Raw genomic sequence first — 26,516 nt, forward strand, 5'->3', positions numbered from 1 at the left:
TTTTTTGAATTAGTGAAGTAATTAAGACCTTAACATCCTAAACGTTGGTTTTCCATGGGCAAAACGGGTCAATGGAGGGCGAATTTAGAGTAAATGATGTGTGATTGCAACACGATTGTATGGTCTAAAAAAACACATGGAAACCCCACAATTTGACCAATTATAAATATTTTGGATGGGGATTACATTAGTAAAAAATCAGCCATTTTGGTTGATTAATTAGGAGTGAATTAATGACCATTGTAGTGAGGTTAGTTACTGACTATCTTAGCAATTAGTTTCCTAAAATAATGCCCAAATTGGTTTGAGCCAATTTTTCAGGCTGAAGCCACTCTTATGGCTTAATTACAAGGCTGCTATCGCCTTATCATAATCTTCTTCTCACTAACTTGAGCTTAGAAAACAAAGCAACTCTAACAAAGGAAGGCAATGCATGTCAGATCTAACAAAGGACAAAGTGAGTGCAACATGAAAAACTTTAATCATGAGAGAACACAAGCCATTTATTAAGGTCTTTCCCATGTCTTGTGTCCAATATAAAGGGCTATACACAACCTTGTGCTTAATATAGCCAGCTATTGTAGAGCTTCTTGTCTTCTCAAGGGCTTTGTAACCCAAAGCCCAATGTCAATTTTCCAAAAGAATTTAAATACCTTGTGCATGCTTTTGAGTTGTATAACCTGGGCAATGGATCATAGCCTAGTTTGTACATGTTTGGGGGAAAGTGTGTCAATGATTTACAACTCGTAGGTAGTTAAGCTAAGCTTTAAATGTTTACATGATCACTCTAAAATTGTTGGGCCTGTTTGGTGAATTAACAGTTGTCCATGTCTATTTGTGTGTAATGCACATGCATTCGTTTGATGATCTAGAGTCTAGATACAGGCTACAAGGTGCGATAGCCATTTGGGCATGTGCTTGCACCAATGTCTATTTTTCCTTCCAAAAAACTCGGGGAAAAGCAAACAAGCGTGTAGTGAACTGGGGAGCAGAGGTCCCACGTTGGTATTTTGGCCCTTTTGTGACCATGTAGCGTCTTCGGGTGGGAAGACCAAGTCTCCTCCAGGTGGTACCAAACCTTGCAACTACAAAAGGATCTACTCATGCAAAAAAACTTAGCATCTGACTAAGAAACATTCGCTTGGAAAGCAATCACAATAAAGATTTTAACAGATTGGATTGAGTGAAACCTGGATAATTTTTCTAGAAAGCCGACTGGAATCATTCTGCATGGTTGGACTTGGTGTCACACCATACCCATAAGAGGAGATGGTGGCCTTTGAACTAGCTTGGGATGTGTTGCTGCATAGATAGATATATTTGTGTCCATACTCAAGTGACGGAAAAGAGGCTGAAGATCAGCACGCAAGCGATCCACAGCTTTGCTGCACAATACCAAGGTCTCGGGTCTAGGCTTCCCGCTTGTCTGTCCTTCCAGCATAACAGCATGATGCCTGCATGAAAACATTCAACCTTAGTAACAAGCAGAAACTCTGTATGCATTGGCACGACGCCTCTACTTGATTTTCCCACATTTTGGTCAGTTTGACATTATGGTGTAGGAAAGCAACTCAGATTTGAAGCTAGCGGAAATATGCCTCACACGAGCTGGTGAGAGCTCCCCGTAAGCTGCTTCTGTGCGCCTCCCTTCTCCAGCCCGCCCTCCTGCTGCACACCCCTCCTACCCGCTTCATCCTGCCCGCCCTCCTCCTACTGCACCTCCCCTCCTGCCCACTTCTTCCTCCATCCTCCTCCTCCCCGCCTCCTCTCTGGTTCGCCTCCCTCCTTCCTCTTGCCCGCCTGCTGTCCCTTCTAGCCTGTGCCCTCACCTTTTCCTCCTGCATTCCACAATACGGAACAAGTCTATCAGGGTTTAAGTCGGCCATCCATTTTTAGATTGCCATAATGGTCAAATCATTCCCCACCCCCACCAGCCAGGGGAACCATTACCTTCTCTCAAGAGAGCTCCTCACCCTTCATGCTGGCCTGGACAAAGAAACCAAGACTACCCTAATTGGCAGAATCTATGGGTCTCACCTCTCTCGTTCTCAAGCCCGGGATTGGACTCTGGCAGCTCTGCCCTCAGATTTGGCATTGCACTTCATTGACACCCGTTTGCTTGGAAGAGGTTTTTTCCAAGCCGATTTTGATTTGGAAGATGCTATCTCTTGGGTGCTTTCCAGCAGTCCAATTTCTCTTGGCCCAAGGAAACTCTTTTTCATTCAGTACTGATGGAATTTCGACCCGGTAGCAGAAGACCGCAACATGTTCCCTATCTTCCTCAGATTCCCCGGGCTTCCATGGATATACTGAAAGCTGCTGGCCTCCATTGGGTCAGCCTTTGGGCAGGTTCTGGAAGTCCCCACTCTTCCAGAAATGCCCTCCACGGCTTCTGGAGCAGTCACTGGCAACATTGATGGGCTACTGCGGGTCATGGTACTCGTCAGTGACCCCTCTATTGCAGACGATCATATGATGTTGCCAGGACCTAATGGTCTCCTTTTTAGACAGCGGATGGAGATTAGTGGTAGACCGGACCAGTGCCGTGTCTGTTGGCAGCAGGGTCATATTGCAAGAGATGAGCTAGAGGTCGCCCTGTTTGCCCCCCCCCAGGAGACAGCCCGCGGCCTCTCCACCTCCCGCTGCCCCCAAACCTCAGCTTGTTTGGGTTTATAGATGAGTTGCACCCTGATCCACCTGATGATCAGAGATCACATCATAGTGGGACAGCTGCAGATGTTGATGCATCTCCTCTCTCTTTAACTCTGTGTAACTCTCTCTCTCTACCTCTCAACCCTCACTCAGTCTCTCTCTCTCTCTCTCTCTCTCTCTCTAAGCAGCATCTTGGTGACGATATCCATGTTGAGGATGTTTTATGCTCCTCGATTGCCGTCAAACCTGAGAACTTTCCGTCCCTTAAAGGGCCAACCCTTGAAAGGCGCCATACTAGATCTGGTGCCAAGTTTTCTACCCCTTTACCATGAGAGTTGTCTCATGGAATGTGCAGGGCCTTGGTGGTGTCTTCCCTCGCCGCCGGAAGCAGGTCATCAGGAACCAGGTTCAACCTGCAGTTACGGATGGTCTCATGGATATTTTGCTCATGCAGGAGCGTAAGCTTGATGCAGGCCAGTGCACTAGATCTGGCAAGCTTTTATTTGGGCACACCTTTTGGTCTGTTGCAGATGGAACCAAGGGTGAAGTATGTATTTCAGTGACAGCTACACTCATGCCTTATATGATTGGTCATGGAGTGATTATCCTTGCCAGAGCACAATGGATTAGGCTTATGCAGGATGGATTGAAAATTTGTGTGCTGAATGTGTATGCTCCTACTTGCACAGGATAAAGAATTAATGCCATCAAGGACTCACTCCCTCAAGCAGATCATTGGATTGTTGGAGGTAACTTCAACATGGTTGAGCAACCCATGGATAAGAAGCTTCTCAGCTCTTGATCCCTCCCACAATATGGAATGTATTAGACAGTTGCAGGATGTTCACTGAGCTCTCCTCAGCACAGCAGAAAGCTTGGGACTCGGGAGTCTTTGCCTAGCCTGATCTCGGGAGATGTATGTGTTCTACTCGATGCACCTTCTTCAGTAGAAGAGCTTAGAGAGAGGCAAGTTGAACATTACCACATGGAAAATGCCCAGGGATGATGGCCTTTCCTCATGTTTTTCATGAGATTCTGGGATGAGATTGGGGAGGAGGTCACAATGGCTCTATGTCTCCTTTTGTTTTCTTTTTTCAGAAAGGAGACTTCTATTAAGTAATAAAAATTTTACAAAATGGAGATTTCACACCAAGCAAGGTGGAGATCTCAACCAATCAGGAGCCCTGTGCTGCCAATAGGGTCCAGAATGAGAGGATGTGAAAAAGATACCAATGTCCCACTCTCTCTCATAAACTAGCCATGCTTCCTCTCCGCAGCCCTTGAAGATCCCTGGATTCTGGCCCACGTAGCCATAATGGTGTGAACAATATCACTCCAAATCTTGCAAAGACATTGAGAAACAAGAACGGGAGTACCCTCAATGGCCTCAGTGCATCTAGCCTTCCAGATATTCCAGGCTGAGATGCTAGCAATAATCTCCCAAGAACTGTCTAACCTCTATGCCGGAGGGACAAAGTGTGAAAGTGGCAAATCATAAAGACAACACTGCCGAGCAACTCCTTGCCTAACCATAACGGCCAAGCTCTTGTCAGTCCCCTCGAATCTCAGCTGAGGCCTAGACTGTGTCAACCAAATGATAGAACCAAAAGAAATGATAGCATCCCTCTTAATCCTACCAAAGAGATGTGCAATCTCAGACCAAACCCTCTATGCTTCCCTGCATTCCCATAAACAATGGTAAATTGACTCCGAAACTCCTGCACATCTAGGGCATGCTGGGCAAGCACCAGTAATAGACCTCCACCGATTGGTGGCCAGACCACCATGAAGGGAAACCCAGATAAAAGAGGAAATCTGTGGCTTCCTATGAGAATGCCACAATCTTCGCCAAAATACCCTTTGAATGTCAATCGAAATGCCGTACGACTCCCAATGGGGTCTAAGAGTAGGGACACTTTGAATGTGTCCCAAGATAAGATGTCTGGCATTTTGCACCGTATACCTGAAAAAAGGTATGCTTTTCAAAGGATTACAAGCATCCTTTCACTCCCACTCACCGGGGTCCCAATGCAAATGTCGGATAGGGCAACCACCATACAACCAAAGGCTAACACTCTCTGTGATCATCCGGGGGGGGGGGGAATGGGGGGGAGTTAAACAAAGACGTGCTTCCCTAACCTGCCAACAACTCTGACTGGACGAATCTGGGGGCCCTCAATAAGGTCCTGCACATCACATCTCTCTAGTTGCCGTCCATCCTGTACAGAAAAAAAGACCGGTACATCATCCTCCCTAGGCAAGGAGATAGCCATAACCTGAAGAGGAACACCTATCCCAGAGAAAACCCCAAACGAAGAATGATGACGACCTTCCAAAAAAGATCCAGTAATCCAGTGGTTGGGAATGGCTGCATCAATCTGTGCAATCCTCCGGCTAGAACCTCTCAAATGCTGCCTGAAATCCAATCTCTGCACCTCGGTGAGGCTCTGAAACCTCTTCCAAGCCAACACATTGGGACATAGGGTCTCCCAGCCAGCCCAAAGAATACACGTAGCTGCCCCAAGCACATCTAAGATCAATACATTCCATAGAATGGACTGCCGGTTAGCTTCCTCCACTGAACGCAGGGGGATGTGTACCAAAAAACTCCTCAGGCAGTCCCAGGCCCGTAGGAGGGACCTAACCAGGGGGGACGAAGGACAGCGGTGAACTGCATCAGAAAAAATAAAGCATGAGCTGAGAGTCCAGTCACCTCCGCAAACAGGGACACACTTCGTGATCTGCTGCATGAGAAAGTCCTTCCACGGTTCGGTGCCTGGAAAAAAGCCCCTAACAACAAGCTTATAGAGCAAAGCCTTACATTGCACCTCAGGGTCAATGATATTCAATCCCTCTTCCTACTTAGGCCTGATAATGGTTTCCCAAGCAACTCTGGCCCTGGTGTGTGCATTTCCATCAAGCCATGACCAAAGAAAGTTCCGAATAAGGTGACGAAGCTGGCCAATGCATCCCTTATGCAAAGTCCAGCATGAAGCAATAAACCAAGTCGTGGCTAGCAAAACTTGGTTAACCACCAAAGCTCTAGAGGCCAAGTCGGGTTTCCTCCTACTTCAGTGATGAAGTTTCCTTTTAATGCTTAAGAACACTAGAGCAAACTGTTGTGCAGGGGAGATGTCAACGCCCACCTGACAACCAAGGTATGTGGCAGAGCAACTTGTGTCTTTTAGAGGTTTTTGTCTCGACTTGATCTGCCACTTTTGCAGCTTTCTTTCATCGTTTCTCTTAAGACAAATGCTTGCTTGCATCAATGCCGCTTGCTCCAAATCATCAAGACTTCTTTGATGACTACATTCAGTGAGTTGTTGAGCCATGAGTTTTGCATGCTTCACTTTAGATAGCTATTGTTGATCAACAATAGCCTCTTTTGTGGGAATGGATTATCCATTATTGACATGCCAAAATACAACATCATCCACAATGGGTAATGATCTGAAAGACACATCGAGTACTCTATGGACATTTTGCATGTAAAAGTATCATATTGATTTGCATTCAACATGTACCATCTGTCTAGATGAGCCCAATAGTCAGTAACAACATTGTGATGGAAAGTATACCCTTGTGTAGTAGGCATCAAGTGTTTCCACAAATCACATGCTTCCATATATTGAAGTGTAGCATGCCACTGATGTATTTCAAAACAAGCATATGCGATTTGTGGTTACTATTATTATCGTATTTAGGAGAGTTGTTGAAGTCTCCACACAAAAACGCATTTAAAAGCCAAGGGTAAGCTATCAATTTTCCCCCCATTTGAGTTCTCATTGAAGAATTCTGTGATGCATATACACCGCCAATTTCAAATGTCTCTCCATTCATGTGGCAAAGAAGCACTATCAATCTCCCCAACGGATCATTATATGCGACACATAGCTGAAATTCATGGCGAATCAGCATGACGATGAGAGCCAGCATAAAAGATGTGATGCTCTGCAAAAGAACCTTCCCTGCCAACAAAAGTATGCTAGTTGTGTTCTTGTAGACAAACCATATGAGGCTGATTTTTATTTATGTAATCCCATAAAAGCCTCCATTTGTCTAACCTATAGAGGCCTTGGATATTATAGGTAAAGCATTTTAGAGGTATGTACATATTTACAATAACAGGGTTGTGACAGAAGGGTATCAAGTATCCATTTGCATGTTAGAGATCAGTGCCCAATTCCCTGCATGCCCTCCACTATTTGGAAACCAAGAAACATCATTGTCAGAATGTTCATCTATATTTGCCACAAAAGGCTCAAAGTTTGCATCTGCCTGCTCTTGAAGAGAGTGACCATTCATAACCACATTCCACATTTTACCCACTCTCAGGACATCGTGTATGAAACGAGGACCAAACGAGGATGAACCAACAACATTAGATCCCTCAGGTCAATTTCGAACTACGAAAGTTCTTGGTTTTACTGTTTTTTAGGTGTCTGCTAAGATCTCAAATCTTGCTTTTCTTTGTCTTTTTGAGGCACGGAAGCAACTGTTACTTTAGCTTTTCCTTCATCAGCTAAAGCATTCTGTTGCTACACTATAGTTTTCCCCTTGTTCTATTGTGCATTCACAGTTGGTTGAGGTGATTGTGAAGGCATAGTCGCCTTACGGGTTTGATATAAAACAGAGGGGGACACTTAGATTGCATATGTCCAAATTTACCACATGCAAAACATGAACCAGCAAACTTGCCCCATTTAAGATGGAAAAAATCCTCTTGGGTTGGCATCCCTTCCATATGAATATCCAAAGCCACACATTCTGGAGTAGGTCTATCCGTGTCCCATAAAATGGGAATTTATGGACATTGCCATATGAGCAGGCCAGACATACCACTTTACCAAGTGACTGATCCAACTAAGGTAATGCTGATTTTGGTAGTTATTAGTTGGTGACTATGGATAAACATGAACAAGTTGTTGACCATAAAACAACATAGGTTTTTCCAGCAACATTTGCTTGTATTTGGGATTTGTGAAAACGACCCCATAAAAACCATGTTCCACTATGTAACAGTTATGCACAAAACAACCTTCCAACAATGCTTTCAGCCATTGTCCAACATCCGGCGCGATAGGCATGCGACCAAGGAAAAAAAAGAACTATTGCTTTATGAGCAAGATCAACAACCACACGGTATTCCGGACGTGGTGCACCCAAGCATTATTAATGGCTGAAAATCCTTCATGCAAAATATCTGTGAAAGTTTGAAGCGTCGGATTTTCACATGCAGAAGAATCCGCTTGATGAGCTGAGAACTTGGGGCATTTCAAGATATTATCTCCTCTTTTGCGATATGCAATGGGTTCTGGAGAAGAAACTTCGAAATACAACGGTTTGGAGGCCATCTTGAATAGAAGACTGAGGCAGCACCCACACACACACAATATACCAAAGGGTGAGCTGTCGAAGACTTCCGGCAGATAAAGAGCAAAGGAGACGTCGAGCAGGGCACATGGCAACCTGCGAGCGGCCTGTCAATCGGGGCTTTCCAATTGTGATCCAGAAATCCCTGCTGAGGACGAGCGACGAGTACACACACGCACGGATGCACGCGCATGCGCGCACACGCCCGCGCGCGCGCGCACACACACATGGTACATGGTAAAACATTTTGCACTTGTTAAAGCAATCTCCTAAAAGCTAAACAGTTCTTGACAGACTGTAGAGACTTACAAAAAATCTATGAGATCTGAAATCTCATGTATGTTAATGGAACAGGATGTTTGAGATTTCTGCCCAAACACATCAGCTAATATTGTGAATAATAAAGCCAGCGTCTGCAAAAACACAACAGTTTTCTATTTAGTATATATTTGCAGAACATTTTAAAACATAAAGTTACAGATCTTAAGAGGGTATCTAATGTGCCAAACTAGTTTCAAAGGATTACTTCGAGACCTTGATTCCGCACCTAGGGAGAGTCTCCCTAGCTGCCTTGATTGGTCTCCGCTCTGCCTTCTTATGAGCAGGAGAGGGTTTGTAGTCCATTGGGCTTTTTTATGACTAATGAAAGGATCTTTTCATGGGAAAAAAAAAAAAAGAACAAACCCTAGCATACCTTGGCAAATAATGGCTTTGAGATGACTAGACGGGGTAGTAACGGGCCAATAATCCTGAACGCAAGTCGCAACTGTGCAACAGACATGATTGGTCTTTGAAGAGTTATTACTGCATGCATTCCTTCCAGCCATTCAAAAGACAAGTTGCTGGCAAATGCATGCAGCAATGCCACCGTGTTTCCTGAAAACGCAAGACAGTTGCCAACAAAGTACGGTTAGAAGTGCAAATGTGGCACACAAAGCAAAAAATAGTTATACCTTCTTACTAAAAAACCCTACTAGCAAACACACATAACATGGAAGGGAGGAAAGTGGAACCATAGAAGCACACATGATGGTCACAACTTTTCAAGGTTACTCCAGTTCACTACCTTGGATGTCAAGTGGAACTTGACATTACTTCAGAGCAGAAGATCGCCCCTCCTCCTAAGCATTCGGAAGAAGCTTCTTTATTGGAACACCGTCCATCTCTCCCTCGCCTGCCGAGCCATAGTGGCCAACCAAGTTCTCCTCTCCCCACCATGTGGTACATTACTTCGTATTGAGCCTTCCATCATTCCTGCCTTGGCCAGGTGCAGTGGAGGGCAAGATGGCCTGGAGAGAACTTGTACAGCCAACATCTCAGCAAGGAAGCCTTAGCTTCATTGACCCTGCTGTATAGAGCAGAGCCCTTTTGGGCAAGTTGATATTTGGTGGTTTCCAGTCAGTAAGGGACAGAGCCTTGGAAGGATTTTCTCCTTGGGTTGCATTTCCTCTCGGGTTCTATCTTGGGGTGGACCCTGGACTCCAGATGTGTGATGCTTCTTCTCCAAAATCCCCTTGAGAGAGCTCAGCACATCCTTGGCTGGCAGATTTGCAGGCTGCAGCCTACAGCCAGCCTGTTCTGGGCTCTCCTCCGTGGGCTCTCCACCTGGCATTGATCTAGACTCCCCCGCCCACCAAAGAGGACCAGGCTCTTCTGCCTCCCCTCAGCCCATCTGATTGGGGCTCGATCCCACTTCTCTTGAAGCAAACTTTGCTTTGGTACCGCCCAGACTTTGGGAACCTGGGGGCGCTTCCACCATCTTCCCGAGCAAGCCCACCCGAAGCACACCTTGGGCTGCATGGCACCTTAGCCATGTGCCTTGACATTAACTCAGCCATCCCTTCCAACTGGCTTCTCCCCCTTCTGACCCTCGAGATGGTGTTTGGATGGCTTCATTCTCCAAGATGGGGGTCCCCCTCTTAATTCTCAGCTTGGTGGGGGCCCTCCCTTTGGTCACTTTTGAGGTTGGTCCCCATGGGCACCTTACACGCTGACGACCCTTAGCTCAGAGCTGCCAAGAAAATAACCAAGAAGTACATGCCCAAACCATCGCAGTGCTCCCGCCTCTCTATTGCTCCCACAGGCCACGGTCCACCTCAAGGCTCAGACTTGCTTCAAAGTTCAGTCTCTGCACTGTTCTGGCTGCACCCTGGTCCCTCCTATCTACTGCAGGTAGCAACCTGCTAAGTGCTCCCGCCTCTGTACTGCTCCCACAGGCTACGGTCCACCTCAAGGGTCAGACTTGCTTCAAAGTTCACTCTCTGCACTGTGCAGGCTGCACCTTGGTCCCTCCTATCTACTGCAGGTAGCAACCTGCTCAGTGCTCCCGCCTCTCTACTGCTCCCATAGGCCACCTCAGACCTGCCCCTTCTACTCAGTGCTCCCGCCTCTGCCATTTGAAGCTCTGCTTAGTTATCATTCTTTCGAATCTCAATTTTTAAACTTTATAATGTATATGAATGGTTAATGTTGACTGGTCATTGGTAAATCGTTCCTTGGTCATTGTTTTCATGCACAAGGTTAACTTTTATACATGAAATCTGTGGTTTCAACATCCTAGGCTTAAAAACTATAGATTCAGGCCATAATTACAGCTTTAAAAAATTAATGAATAAAAAACTTCTCCAAAAATAAAAAACGTTTTTAAAAGTATAAAACTCGTATAAAACTTCCCGTTTTAAAAACTCGCGATTCGCAGGAGCCTCCAAAGGTACCCATGGACCACCAATTCTTATGTGGAAAATACCCGTTCACACCTTGGTTTCGCCCAGTGTGTGAAACACTGGTCAAGACTGGTGAAGGGACCAAATGGTAACAAACTCACTGCGTTCTCTTCAACAATTCTCCTTCACAACTGTGTTCTTTGACTTTTTTTTTTTTTTTTTGGGAGGGGGGGGGGGAGGGGGAGGGGGTGTTGTTTTTGTAGTTTTTGCATTTTTCAGTGTACTTTTATATACACTTAGGTATTTAATGCTACGTTACACTATGTACAACTGAAGCCACTGGCACCGGAGTGACCATCCAACTTTACGAAGAGTGTCTTTGTGAGCTCATTGAGCAAGGGCGGAGCACCACTTGCTGAACCATGGCGATAGCTTGAAGGCTCCAGCAGATGTTTTAGCAAGTCGTATTAGGAGAGCCTTGGTCTTACAGCCAGCAAGTTGATGCTGTGTCGAGACACTGGACCATTCAAGAAGACAACATTGGTGGTCCATGGGTACCTTTGGAGGCTCCTGCGAATCGCGAGTTTTTAAAACGGGAAGTTTTATACGAGTTTTATACTTTTAAAAACGTTTTTTATTTTTGAAGAAGTTTTTTATTCATTAATTTTTTAAAGCTGTAATTATGGCCTGTATCTATAGTTTTTAAGCCTAGGATGTTGGAACCACAGATTTCATGTATAAAAGTTAACCTTGTGCATGAAAACAATGACCAAGGAACGATTTACCAATGACCATTCAACATTAACCATTCATATACATTATAAAGTTTAAAATCGAGATTCGAAAGAATGATAACTAAGCAGAGCTTCAAATGGCAGAGGCGGGAGCACTGAGTAGAAGGGACAGGTCTAAGGTGGCCTGTGGGAGCAGTAGAGAGGCGGGAGCACTGAGCAGGTTGCTGCCTGCAGCAGATAGGAGGGACCAGGGTGCAACCTGCATAGTGCAGACTCCAGAGACTGAAGCAGGTCTCAGCCTTGGCCCTTGAGGTGGCCTGTGGGAGCAGTAGAGAGGCGGAGGCTGTTGCAGAGGGAGCAGGCGTGGACAATGGAACAGCAGGCGGAGCAGCGTGCGAATAGCAGGTTGTGTACGGTGGAGGGCGTCGGTAGGTTGTGTACGGTGGAGGGCGGCGGCAACAACTTCGAAGAAGCGAAAAAAAACGTACGATAGGCGACACACGTTATCCAAGGTTTTTTTTACCAGAAAGAAATCATCTGCAAAAAAACGCGTTCCAAAAAAAAACGTTTCTAAACGTTCACGTTTTTTATTCCATGAAAAAAACGCGTTTTTAAACAACTATGCCTGCGATGGTTTGGGCATGTACTTCTTGGTTATTTTCTTGGCAGCTCTGAGCTAAGGGTCGTCAGCGTGTAAGGTGCCCATGGGGACCAACCTCAAAAGTGACCAAAGGGAGGGCCCCCACCAAGCTGAGAATTAAGAGGGGGACCCCCATCTTGGAGAATGAAGCCATCCAAACACCATCTGGAGGGTCAGAAGGGGGAGAAGCCAGTTGGAAGGGATGGCTGAGTTAATGTCAAGGCACATGGCTAAGGTGCCATGCAGCCCAAGGGGTGCTTCCGATGGGCTTGCTCGGGAAGATGGTGGAAGTGCCCCCAGGTTCCCAAAGTCTGGGCGGTACCAGAGCAAAGTTTGCTTCAAGAGAAGTGGGATCGAGCCCCAATCAGATGGGCTGAGGGGAGGCAGAAGAGCCTGGTCCTCTTTGGTGGGCGGGGGAGTCTAGATCAATGCCAGGTGGAGAGCCCACGGTGGAGAGCCCAGAACACGCTGGCTGCAGGCTGCAGCCTGCAAATCTGCCAGCCAAGGATGTGCTGAGCTCTCTCAAGGGGATTTTGGAGAAGAAGCATCGCACATCTGGAGTCAAGGGTCCACCCCAAGATAGAACCCGAGAGGAAATGCAACCCAAGGAGAAAATCCTTCCAAGGCTCTGTCCCTTACTGACTGGAAACCACCAAATATCAACTTGCCCAAAAGGGCTCTGCTCTATACAGCAGGGTCAATGAAGCTAAGGCTTCCTTGCTGAGATGTTGGCTGTACAAGTTCTCTCCAGGCCATCTTGCCCTCCACTGCACCTGGCCAACGTAGGAATGATGGAAGGCTCAATACGAAGTAATGTACCACATGGTGGGGAAAGGAGAACTTGGTTGGCCACTATGGCTCGGCAGGCGAGGGAGAGATGGACGGTGTTCCAATAAAGAAGCTTCTTCCGAATGCTTAGGAGGAGGGGCGATCTTCTGCTCTGAAGTAATGTCAAGTTCCACTTGACATCCAAGGTAGTGAACTGGAGTAACCTTGAAAAGTTGTGACCATCGTGTGTGCTTCTATGGTTCCACTTTCCTCCCTTCCATGTTATGTGTGTTTGCTAGTAGGGTTTTTTAGTAAGAAGGTATAACTATTTTTTGCTTTGTGTGCCACATTTGCACTTCTAACCGTACTTTGTTGGCAACTGTCTTGCGTTTTCAGGAAACACGGTGGCATTGCTGCATGCATTTGTCAGCAACTTGTCTTTTGAATGGCTGGAAGGAATGCATGCAGTAATAACTCTTCAAAGACTTGATTGAGAAGCCGCTCGCAGGTTGCACCCTGCTCGACGTCTCCTTTGCTCTTTATCTGCCGGAGGTATTCGACAGCTCACCCTTTGGTATATTGTGTGTGTGTGGGTGTTGCCTCAGTCTTCTATTCAAGATGGCCTCCAAACCATTGTATTTCGAAGTTTCTTCTCCAGCCATTCAAAAGACAAGTTGCTGGCAAATGCATGCAGCAATGCCACCGTGTTTCCTGAAAACGCAAGACAGTTGCCAACAAAGTACGGTTAGAAGTGCAAATGTGGCACACAAAGCAAAAATTAGTTATACCTTCTTACTAAAAAACCCTACTAGCAAACACGCATAACATGGAAGGGAGGAAAGTGGAACCATAGAAGCACACATGATGGTCACAACTTTTCAAGGTTACTCCAGTTCACTACCTTGGATGTCAAGTGGAACTTGACATTACTTCAGAGCAGAAGATTGCCCCTCCTCCTAAGCATTCGGAAGAAGCTTCTTTATTGGAACACCGTCCATCTCTCCCTCGCCTGCCGAGCCATAGTGGCCAACCAAGTTCTCCTCTCCCCACCATGTGGTACATTACTTCGTATTGAGCCTTCCATCATTCCTGCATTGGCCAGGTGCAGTGGAGGGCAAGATGGCCTAGAGAGAACTTGTACAGCCAACATCTCAGCAAGGAAGCCTTAGCTTCATTGACCCTGCTATATAGAGCAGAGCCCTTTTGGGCAAGTTGATATTTGGTGGTTTCCAGTCAGTAAGGGTCAGAGCCTTGGAAGGATTTTCTCCTTGGGTTGCATTTCCTCTCGGGTTCTATCTTGGGGTGGACCTTGGACTCCAGATGTGTGATGCTTCTTCTCCAAAATCCCCTTGAGAGAGCTCAGCACATCCTTGGCTGGCAGATTTGCAGGCTGCAGCCTGCAGCTAGCCTGTTCTGGACTCTCCTCCGTGGGCTCTCCACTTGGCATTGATCTAGACTCCCCTGCCCACCAAAGAGGACCAGGCTCTTCTGCCTCCCCTCAGCCCATCTGATTGGGGCTCGATCCCACTTCTCTTGAAGCAAACTTTGCTTTGGTACCGCCTAGACTTTGGGAACCTGGGGGCGCTTCCACCATCTTCCAGAGCAAGCCCACCGGAAGCACCCCTTGGGCTGCATGGCACCTTAGCCATGTGCCTTGACATTAACTCAGCCATCCCTTCCAACTGGCTTCTCCCCCTTCTGACCCTCCAGATGGTGTTTGGATGGCTTCATTCTCCAAGATGGGGGTCCCCCTCTTAATTCTCAGCTTGGTGGGGGCCCTCCCTTTGGTCACTTTTGAGGTTGGTCCCCATGGGCACCTTACACGCTGACGACCCTTAGCTCAGAGCTGCCAAGAAAATAACCAAGAAGTACATGCCCAAACCATCGCAGGCATAGTTGTTTAAAAACGCGTTTTTTTCATGGAATAAAAAACGTGAACGTTTAGAAACGTTTTTTTTTTGGAACACGTTTTTTTGCAGATGATTTCTTTTTGGTAAAAAAAACCTTGGATAACGTGTGTCGCCTATCGTACGTTTTTTTTTCGCTTCTTCGAAGTTGCTGCCGCCGTCCTTCACCGTACACAACCTACCGACGCCCTCCACTGTACACAACCTGCTATTCGCACGCTGCTTGGCCTGCTGTTCCACTGTCCACGCCTGCTCCCTCTACAACAGCCTCCGCCTCTCTACTGCTCCCACAGGCCACCTCAAGGGCCAAGGCTGAGACCTGCTTCAGTCTCTGGAGTCTGCACTATGCAGGCTGCACCCTGGTCCCTCCTATCTGCTGCAGGCAGCAAGTTGCAACCTGCTCAGTGCTCCCGCCTCTCTACTGCTCCCACAAGCCACGGTCCACCTCAAGGCTCAGACTTGCTTCAAAGTTCAGTCTCTGCACTGTTCTGGCTGCACCCTGGTCCCTCCTATCTACTGCAGGTAGCAACCTGCTAAGTGCTCCCGCCTCTCTACTGCTCCCACAGGCCACGGTCCACCTCAAGGGTCAGACTTGCTTCAAAGTTCACTCTCTGCACTGTGCAGGCTGCACCCTGGTCCCTCCTATCTACTGCAAGCAGCAACCTGCTCAGTGCTCCCGCCTCTCTACTGCTCCCACAGGCCACCTCAGACCTGCCCCTTCTACTCAGTGCTCCCGCCTCTGTCATTTGAAGCTCAGCTTAGTTATCATTCTTTTGAATCTCGATTTTTAAACTTTATAATGTATATGAATGGTTAATGTTGAATGGTCATTGGTAAATCGTTGCTTGGTCATTGTTTTCATGCACAAGGTTAACTTTTATACATGAAATCTGTGGTTCCAACATCCTAGGCTTAAAAACTATAGATACAGGCCATAATTACAGCTTTAAAAAATTAATGAATAAAAAACTTCTTCAAAAATAAAAAACGTTTTAAAAGTATAAAACTCGTATAAAACTTCCCGTTTTAAAAACTCGCGATTCGCAGGAGCCTCCAAAGGTACCCATGGACCACCAATGTTGTCTTCTTGAATGGTCCAGTGTCTCGACATAGCATCAACTTGCTGGCTGTAAGACCAAGGCTCTCCTAATACGACTTGCTAAAACATCTGCTGGAGCCTTCAAGCTATCGCCATGGTTCAGCAAGTGGTGCTCCGCCCTTGCTCAGTGAGCTCACAAAGACATTCTTCGTAAAGTTGGATGGTCACTCCGGTGCCAGTGGCTTCAGTTGTACATAGTGTAACGTAGCATTAAATACCTAAGTGTATATAAAAGTACACTGAAAAATGCAAAAACTACAAAAACAACACCCCCTCCCCCTCCTCCCCCCCTCCAAAAAAAAAAAAGTCAAAGAACACAGTTGTGAAGGAGAATTGTTGAAGAGAACGCAGTGAGTTTGTTACCATTTGGTCCCTTCACCAGTCTTGACCAGTGTTTCACACACTGGGCGAAACCAAGGTGTGAACGGGGATTTTCCCTGAATGCGAGCCCAACTAGAGGAAAAAGAAGATGCCATGGTCCCATTCCCGCATAAATATCACACGCTTCACCTGCGCAGAACCAGAGGGCCCCTGAATGCGAGCCCAACTAGCCATAAGAGTGTGGATGATATCACCCCATATAGTACTAATGCACTGAGACCCAAAAATCTGGACACCCTCAATAGCCTCCGTGCATCTAGCTCTCCAGATCTGCCATGCTGTAATACTGGCAATAATCTCCCAACTGGTGTCAATCCTCTGTCTAGGGGGTGTATAATCAGAGTGAGGAACATCCTGCAATAAACCATGCTAGGCAATACCTCTACAAATGAAAAAAACAGAACCTGTACCACTGCCCTCATAAAAAAGTTGCGGACCGGACTGGGAGAGTCAAGCAACTGCCCCCCAAGTCACATGCATGGCTCGGCCACTCAATTTGCCCATAAGTTGGGCTACAGGACCCCAAATTTGTTGTGCAATGCTGCACCCCCATAGACAATGTTGTACGGACTCAGAATCTGCCGCACATCTAGGATAGGAAGGTGCTACACCGAAAACTGATCTCCACTGATTGTGGGGGAGACCACCATGTAAGAATAAACAAAAGAAATGAGAGATCTGGCTCCTTCTGTATGAGTGCCAAAGTCTATGCCAATATCTGCGCTGTATCACTGGAGAAATATCATAGCTCTCCCAATGAGGCATGAGAGTAGGGATCCTATGCATCTGTCGAGTGAGGAAAGGCCTCGCATTCCGAACAGTGAAACTGAAAAAAGGAAGGCTTTTCAAAGGATCGAAGGCATCAATCCACTCCCACTCTCTTGGATCCCACTGAAGATATCTGATAGGACTGCCACCATATAGCCAGAAACACCAAGAGCCATGAGTCACTATCTGAGGAGAAGAGTCAATGAACCAGTGCTTCCCAAGCGACCAACAATCCTCACTGGACTAAGCCTAGTGTTTGGTATGATCTCCTCAATCTCCCCCCAGGCATGATAGAATACATGAGGAAATCTGTATCCTCCTGGCTTGGCAGAGCAATGACTTGCAGAGGTATGCCTATCCTCGAAAAAACTCCCAGCCAACTCGGATGATAGTCTCCGTGAAAGGTCCCAGAAAGCCACTCATGCGGAATAGCTGCATCAATCTGATCAATACGAATGCGAGAGCCCCTAAGATGCTGAGTGGATGCAACTCTCCGATCCTCCAGAAGACTCTTAAAGGTCTTCCAAGAAAGAACTGTGTATGCGCATCTCTCCCATCCCGACCATTGCATATAACGAGATGCACCAAGTGGCCGACCAGCTTCATCCCTAATGAACTCGTTCCACATAATAGGTTGTCGGTCAGCCTCGTCTAAAGACCTAGGAAGCCTTTGTCGCAAAAAATATCTCATGCTTCTCCATGCTCTGACAATGGCTGCAATAAGAGGGGAAGATGGTGCCCTAATATCAGCCTCTGTGAACAAAAAACGTGTGTTGGGCATCCAGTCTCTCCCGACCCTGGGTGTACATCTGGAAATCTGAGACAAGAAAAAATCCTTCCAAGGCTCAGTGCCTGGTAGGAAACCTCTGACCACAAGTTTGCAAAGCAACGCCCTGCGTTGAACATCCGGATGGATAATATTCAAGCCCCCCTCTCTTTTGGGCTAAATAACTATGAACCAATCTACCCTGGTGCACGAGTGTCTGAGGTGCCATCCAAGCCTGCCGACCAAAGAAAATTTCCGATCAATCTCCGCAATTGGCCAATGCACGCACGAGAGAAGCACCAACAAGAGGTAATAAACCAAGCCGAGGCAAGCAAAACCTGATTAGCCACCAAAGCTCTGGAGGCTAAATCTAATCTCCTGGAGCTCCAATGGAGGAGCTTCTTCCGGATACTCATAAGTACCGGAGCAAACTGCTGTGCAGGAGAAATATCAATCCCAACTTGGCATCCCAAATATCTAGCAGTACATCCTCTGCTGATCCAAGTAAAACCAAGCTCTGCACCCCAATCAACTCTCGGTGAATCACTGACCCAAAAACCAACAGATTTGTGCCAATTAATGAGTGTCCCTACTGCCAAACAGAACTCCTCTAGTGCTGCTCGGAAGGAACACAAGCATATATGTGAAGCCTCCAAAAACAAGGCTGTGTCATCAGCTAACTCAGAGTCAACCAACTCCTCATGACTACGTAGAGGCAACCTCGATCCTGAAATACCAGTAGTGGAGCGGAGAAAGATGCTCATGGCCTCTGCAACTATGATATATAATAAAGGGGCTAATGGGCAGCCCTGTGGTACTGAGTGAGAAATCTGAAACCGCTCTCCTCTATCACTGCAAGCATGAACTCTATTGTGGACATCACGATACATGCATGAAACTCCCTTGATTCATCTCTGCGAGAAGCCCATATGACTAAGAGTACCCCCAAGAAAGTCCCAATCCACTCTATCATAGGCCTTCTCAAAATCCAAGAGCAGAATGGCCAAGGGCTGATTGCTCGCTTTAGCCCATTCGACGGCCTCCCAAAACGAGAAAATGTTATCAAAGATGCTCCTGCCGTGTAAGAATCCATTCTGCGTATCATGAATAAAATCCTGCAGAATTGGCTGCAATCTGATGCTCACTGCCTTAGCAAGAATCTTATAGGTAGTCCCATGTAAGGTGATAGGTCTCCACTGACCAATCAATGTCTTATCCCCGCTCTTAGGAATAAGATAAATAAGCCCCTTAGTGAGAGAAGAAGGCATAGAACCTGTGTCCTACATCTCCTACAAAGCCAATGTTATCTCAGCCCCAATCTCATCCCAAAAAGTAGTGAAAAAAACAGGGGAGAGGCCATCCTCTCCTAGACACTTGCCATGAGGTAAGGCATGAAGAGCATGACTGAACTCCTACATAGAAAAAGGGGCATCCAGAGCAGCACACATCTCCTCGGTGATCAAATGTGGCAATGCATTCCAAACCTTCCTCTGTGCCCTATGTCTCAGATCAGAATGCGGCTTGCACTAAGAAGCTGGCAATAGAAATCGGTGGCAATCTGTCTAACCATAACAGGATTTGAGTGAAGAGTGCCATGTGAATCCTGCAACTGCCTGACACTATCTCTGGCATGAGATGGGCCATGAGAAGCAAAGAAATGTTTGTTGCATATGCCACCCATCTGTGTCCAAAAGGATTCTTGGGCATGGAAACGGTACTCCGCACGCTGCTCAAGAGAGTGATGAAGTTCTGCTCTAGCAGTACATAAAGAATCTGCAACCCATTGAGCATAAGGATGTTTCTCGTGCTCTTTCTGCAAGGCAGCCAATCTACGTCTAATAGCCCTTTCTAAGTCCAAGGCCTCTTGCCTCTTAGACAAGGCACATGTGTGATAAAAGTCACTAATATCACAGAGAGCAAAGGCCAGGCTTTGAGAGGCCTATAAGAAGTCATGAGATCTCCAAATATCAAGCATACGACGTGATAGTTCTGCATCTGAAAACAAATGATCAAGGATGCGTACATGGGGTGCTGATCCATGGCAATTCGGATCTCTAATACATAAAACCACTGGGCAATGATCCGATTTGGAGGTGCCTGTAGCAATCAAAGTATGTCCACCTCTGTCAAGCACCCAATCATCCACATAAAATCTGTCTAACCGTGCATAGATACATCCTACATCTCTTCTCCGGTTCGACCATGAATAAAGAAGAGTGGATGGACTCCTCAAAATGTCATCCTCATGCCAACAATCTCTACCATGAATGGAGAGTATAAACCTCTCCCAAGACGCTCTTTCAAGAGGATGCACCAAGCCCTCATGTCCACCTCTTTTATCCGTTGGCATCTTAACCATGTTAAAATCCTCACCAATAATCCAATGGTCGGCAAGAGGCATCAATGTAGTGAGAGATTTCCAAAAGGCAATCCTCTCACCTCTATGGTTAGGAGCATAGAGGTTGAGAATACCAATGCGTGTAGTACGCTGCATAAGAAGGATCCACTGCGCTCTCGCAGGCAAAATGACACCATGTCCAATGATGCAAGGCAAGATCAAAGCTGAAACAGAGATACAAACACCACCCTTGGTACCAACAACCGGTGATCAAAAGGTGTGTCCCGAGAGAAGCTTGCCTGATCTCCACACTGACTAGCATCCAGTTTATGCTCTTGCAAGAGCAATATATCCATAGGTCCACCTGTGACTGCACAATGAAGCTGGGTTTTTACAATTTGTTTCCGTCGACGTGGAAAAAAAACCCCAAGACCCTGAATGTTCCAAGAGACAATCCTCATAAAGACTCAGAGTAGGAACGACTAGATCTCGTCGTCAACGAAGGACTCCCTTTAGAGGCGGAAGTACGTCTCGCAAAGGTAAGGGAGAGAAAATCTGACAATGTAAACTTTACCTCTCTCTCCCACTCCGGGGAAAAGCCAGGGCTAGTCCTCAGAACTGGAGAGGTACCATGACAATGCGAATGTGCAACATCATCCTCAAGGGTGCAATCATCCTGTAATTGTAATGCAGCATCCTCCTGTGAGGGATCCAGATCATGTGCCTGCAAGGCCTTATCCTCCAAAAAAGAATCAACATCTTGTGAGGCAAGAGCTGCATAGGAGTTAGGGTGCTCCACAGGGAGTGTGAATGAAGGGGCAGGTACAGGCAGACTTGACCAGTGTCGGATTTGTCGTCGAGACAGGGTCACATTGCTAATCTCCATCCTCTGGCGGAAATGAGATCCGTCAGGTCTCTGAAGCATAGCATGATCATCAGTAATTGATGGATCAGGAACAAGCACAAGGACATGGGGTACACCATCAAGAGTGGCGGTAACGGCCGCCGAAGCTAAGACGGGAGAGCTCGGGAGGATTGGTACCTCTAGAACCTGGCCAAAGGATGCCCCTATGGAAGCTAAAAGCTTCCAATAGGACCGAGGAAGAGCAGGGAACCGTAGTGAGACCGGGGTAAAGGGCTGATTCTCCACCACTAGATCAAAGCCCACTTGGTACTGAAAGAAGAAAATCTTCCTAGGTCCAAGAGGAAAGGGACTGCTAGCCAAAGCCTGAGAAGTAGCTTCTGAAGAATGAAAGTCCACCTGGAAGAAGCCTCAACCAAGTAAACGAGTATCCTGAAAGTGCACAATTAGCTCCGATGGGAGAGCTGCATTTCTGCTCACATTTCTGTCACGTGGAAATACATGCTTTGTTTGCTTTTCAAATTGGCATGCTTCACATATTTTCTGCATACCTTCAACTTTAAACTTTGGCAGCCCTGTCACAATTCCTTTAGTCTGCATAGAGCACATTCACATGTCCAATTCTTTTATGCCAAATTTCTGTGTCTGCAACAATTCCTGAACCATTTACAAACATCGCAGCACTCACTTCAGGCATGTTTACATTCAATGTAAACATTCTGCCCACTCTGTTGCCTTTTGCAACCAACCTGCACTTGTCTTTAAAGTCTTCAACATAACAACCATCAGGGTTAAACCGAACCTGCAAACCTTGCTCAATCATCTGGCCAACTGAAAAACTTTTCGTACCTGACAACTATGGTGCTGATGCTTTGTGGAAAATCCGGTGTTGTATGCACCCGCACCTTGGTTTATTGTGAAAGCTTCTCTCTAAATAAAGAAGTTCCTACGGGGGGCCGATCATTCCGGCTTAGTGCAATGTTATCATATTGTTAATTGTTCTTCCGCCCGATGTTTCTTCATGCTCTGTCTAGTATTTGAAGTGTTGGTCTATCTACTATTGTTTCGGGTTATTTCCCCAGCTTGTGATAGAGTTGGTGCAAGCCCACAAAAAATGTGAAAGGTGGACAATAAAAATGTCCAAGGACGAGGAGTTGTGTTGAAGAAAAAACTGAAGAAAGCAGATGTGCTCGAGAATTCAGCACAGGAACACCTTGGAAAGAAGGAAAACTGTCCCAAAATGGTCAAATCTTGTTTGACACCACCGAGTTCTAACCCTTTGAACTCCCTGGTTTCTAGGAGTTTTCTTAAGTTGGGTTTAACAGTTCCAAACCACCGGCTCCTGTGCTTTAGAACTCATGGGGTTCCAGCCTACACCAAGGGAGAAGGGCGGGCAGGGGGGGCGGGGGGCGGGGGGCAAGGATGGTTGGCCCATTCTGGCCTCTATCTGGTGTCAGATGTGCACATCTCTCTTTCATAGTTTTGTGGAATTAAGTGGCATATATTTAAGGTTGTGGCCACTTTTAAATGCTTAGTTGCATTAATGGTGAAGTGTTTTGCGAAACCCCTTCTGCCCCAGCTTGGAGTTACAAGATCTTGGTTAGACACGCCTGTGAGGCCTCTTACAAGGTAGGAGATTTAGAGATAGCATTTACCCAAGAACAGGGTGTCGTGAGGTAAAGTAGACCAACCCCATGTATGGTACCATTATGGAGATAACACAAGACGGTGGCCTAGGAAACCGGATGGTTTACAGAGAGCTTAGGAAGGCTTTATTTTGAGAGAGCCCAAGAAGGTTAGCACACTGCCAGCCATCCTACATGCTTATGTGGACTGACACTGGGATGCCAAGCATCCTAGTTGGTCCAGGCTGCTCAACCATGGCTATGCGGGTCATATATACACTAGCTAGCTAGTACCCCATCATTACAATATCAGGGTAGAGGGGATTGATATGTAACACTACGGCTTTATTCAATAAACTTTAGAAGGGTCTAATAGGGTGTTCGCGTGCAATTTCCAAGGAAAAATCCAATTGTACTTTAGGGTGCTTTACAAAAAGCCAGTTTGTTTGTCAAGCAAACTAGAGAACATAGGAAAAGTAAAGTAAGAGCGTGTATGTGAGCGATGTACTTGTTTATCACCAACGGGGCTATCTCACTAGCTCTTACATGTCTTAACCTCACATCTAGTAAAGATTGTCATTATCGCCAAGGGACCTATCTCACTGGCTACTCAGTGTCCTAACCTCACATCTAGTGCAGTATTCATCTTCACAGATCACACCCTCTCACCACCAAACATCCAGGTCTCCAAGAACACTGTATACTGCGTGTGCATATGTGTGTGCATGCGTGCAGGGTGCATGCAGGAAGGTGTGTGTTCTCTAGTAAATAAAACAAGATCCATGTTATCACAAAAGCTCGAATACAAGAATACCAAAATAATAGAGAGAAGGAAATAATCACCAATTACTGTCGAGGTATCATCTTCAACTGCCCATGTTGGATCCCACACAGAGTATCCATAAGCAGCATCCATCTCCAGATTAAGTTTGTTGGGATCAGTCATCCACCAGCACTCCTTAAATAAACGGGCAGTCTCAGAATACAATGCCACATGAAAAGGAGTTGGAAGTTGGGCCAAAAGCAGCCCACAAGCCTGTATCATGAGTGGACAAGAAGCAACCATATTTTGGGCAGCAGCTGCATTTGTGGAAACTCCTAAGGACGTGGAATTTGCATAAGGATCCACACCTGCAGCTGGTGGAGATGTGGGCAGTAATGGGCTTTTAGGATTAGAAGGAGCCATATTCTGTGAATGTCCAGAGGTACCAGTTGATGCTGTTGGTGGATGTGGCTGTGAAAGGCCATGTTGAGGGTGTGGCTGCCCAGAAGGCTGCACCCTGACTGCAATGTGGACTAGAGTAGAAACAATCTGATTGGGTGGATGTGGCAATGAGAGAAGCTCAATCACTGCAGTTTCAAGTACTAATTGTGGATATGTTCCCGGATCTTGGTGCTGATAGAAGACTTTGGGGATTTCAGGAATGCTAGTAGAAACCGAGGGCACAACTGCAAGCTGAATTTTGGTCCCTCCGACACGAGAAAGTCCACCGGATCTGTCCATGGACAGTTTCGATGTCAATGGAGGTATGACAAGGTTTACAAGGTTTACTAAGAGATTTGACAAGTAGTCAGAGAAGTTTCCCGAGCTTGAAGACGACATATCTTGCAGAAACGCATCTGAGAAAGGGATCTGCATGTGAAGAACACACACAAAATATCAATAACTACAGCAAAAAACAATGACTATTTGATTGGAACATATACAATTGATACTTAAGGGCAGAATGGAGACCTTGGTAAGGTCAAGGTTGGAGAGAAGCCTGATTATAAACGGGTTTGGCAAATGCCCATAGAAGTAAGCAAGCGTGTCACGAACAAAGGTGAAGCGAGTGGGGTGATAGGTAAATAGTATGGAGTATCTGTCTAACAGCCGTTCTGCAAATTCTAATGCCTCATTTTCTATCAGTCTGTACATGATAAGTGTGAAGACCGGCAACGCCCGGACACACATGTCATCGAAGTAAACAGGAAATCTGGATAGCCCACAAACAAGCAATAAGTTGGGTGCTCAAAGTATAAATGGTGCCACATCAAAAGGGGAGTGCGCTAGGGTATAATGCTTATGCAGTTGTAAGGATATTATTCTAGATCTATACAATACATGGTGTGCGCTAGATGATATAAAATTTGGCATGCAAAACTTGACCTGTGCCCACAGAACAAACAGGTGTACCTATCTTTCCCTATCAAATGGCCACCAAGTGCTTGCTGTGGGTCCGCACGCTGGAAAGGTCCATGATTCACCCAGCGATCTTGTTGAGACCCATGACTTATAGAGTAATTCTGTACCCTTTGTTCAAATTCTGGAGATTCAAAAAGTAGACAAACCTGCAAGTAGGACAGTAAAAGGATCTAAGTTCTTGTATTCCAAATCACACAGCTCTCAACAATACAGAAGATGCAGACCAGCCTTTAAGCGTATTCAAGATTTTATGATTTAATTAAACTTTTTTGTGAACTTCATCTTCTTCTTCTAAAATGGAAGCAAGTGGAGGAACTCTGAATTATTATAGTCATGCAGGGGTTACACCATGGGTGACATCTCCCAAACACCTAGCTATCAATATCCACTTGTCACAACCAGTGAGTATAACTCCAAGCCAGTTGCAAGGCACATCAGACTGGTTGCATATAGAGACATGCCGCGAGGTGAGTTGTTCTGAGAGCACAAAGGAAAATGTGTGACACCAAGAGATTGAGACACAGAAATACGCCCTACTGCATTTTCCAGCATACTATGACTGTAAGGCTAGTTGCACTTGCTAAGTTTAATAAGAATTGGTCAGCTCATGGACTGAACGATCCTTACCGTAGAGGTGGTACGGTGCTCGGCACACAGGACAGGATCACTATTTTCCACCATCCCCATCATATCCGGTCCTGACTAGCACTATAAGAAGCAAACCCCCACCATTTGCACCGATGTGAAGACTGAGGCTTCTTTGTTCCATGACCATGACCTAAGAGGTGGTGATTGTGTGTCTTAACTGCATCTCCATTTGGAAGCCTCTTGTTCGTGTGTATGACCCTCTCTTTGCATAGGGAGTCAGAAGTCCTCTCCTCTTTTTGGGGGCCATATTTGGCAGTGGAGAAGTGGAGAGGAGAAAGAGACTGCTTGATAATCCTATGTTGCATGATTAGCAGTAAGGCCTCGGTACCGCATGAGATTGTATTGAAGAAGTTTGGGGCCACTACTTTGGTCCTTGATGCCCTCTCTACCATGTCTACACACTGAACAGAGACTCACAAGGTTGGCATGAGATTGTATTGAAGAAGTTTGGGACTGCCCACTTGGTCCTCGATGGCCTCTGTACCATATCTACACACTGAACAGAGACAAGGTTCATGTGTATGACCCTCTCTTCGCATAGGGAGTCCTCTCTTCTTTTTGAGGGCCATATTTGGCAGCGCTGAAGTGGAGGAGGCGAGAGAGGCTGCACTTGATAATGCTATCTTGCATGATTAGCAGTAAGGCTTGGGTACCACATGAGATAGTATTGAAGAAGTTTGCGACCGCTCTCTTGGTCCTCGATGCCCTCTCTACCATGTCGACACACTGAACAGAGACCCACAAGGTTGGCAGTCGAGTTTTCCAAACAGCTATCTCACAGGAGGGATAGGGCATCTTTGGTACCCTCGCATCACTGGATGATTTCAATTTACATGGCCTTCAGATGGATTGCCTCCCCCCTTTGAGTACAGCTTGGACACTCTTTTGTGTTACGAACTGTGTGCCACTCTGCCAGACCCGCGTAACCTAGCACATGTGCGTGTCTCCTCTCAGTAGTAGATGGATGCCCACACATAGCCTAAGATGCGTGATAGCCCTCTCTCGGGGTTCTGGTGGGTCTCCGTGAAGAAGATATTGTCCCTCTCTGTAAAAACTTCCCTAAGTCCCCCAATGTCCCACCATAGTGTCCCATTGTAGTTCCAAACA

At 46.3% G+C, this 26,516-nt stretch overlaps 1 protein-coding gene across 6 annotated transcripts in view; it reads right to left on the reverse strand.

Annotated features, from left to right (window-relative positions):
• Positions 1-485: 485 nt before the first annotated feature.
• The window catches only part of LOC147635653 (mediator of RNA polymerase II transcription subunit), a 197,445-nt gene continuing 171,414 nt past the window's right edge, over positions 486-26,516 (reverse strand). For 3 of the 6 annotated variants that reach the window (XM_086803035.1, XM_086803036.1, XM_086803037.1), the window contains 6 exons: positions 24,753-24,907; positions 24,312-24,552; positions 23,420-24,209; positions 8,720-8,901; positions 8,335-8,438; positions 486-1,454 (listed from right to left, as the gene is read on the reverse strand). In XM_086803035.1, the coding sequence (XP_086659161.1) occupies positions 1,247-1,454; positions 8,335-8,438; positions 8,720-8,901; positions 23,420-24,209; positions 24,312-24,552; positions 24,753-24,907 (1,680 nt within the window). In that variant the 3' untranslated portion in view covers positions 486-1,246. Of the gene's footprint in view, positions 1,455-8,334; positions 8,439-8,719; positions 8,902-13,398; positions 13,542-23,419; positions 24,210-24,311; positions 24,553-24,752; positions 24,908-26,516 lie in introns of those variants that run through there. The other 3 variants (XR_015266693.1, XR_015266692.1, XM_086803038.1) reach the window with 3 other exon arrangements.

The sequence above is a fragment of the Cibotium barometz genome, chromosome 9 (genome assembly GCF_041138505.1).
Source record: "Cibotium barometz isolate CiBa-2024 chromosome 9, ASM4113850v1, whole genome shotgun sequence".
NCBI classification, from domain to species: domain Eukaryota; kingdom Viridiplantae; phylum Streptophyta; class Polypodiopsida; order Cyatheales; family Cibotiaceae; genus Cibotium; species Cibotium barometz.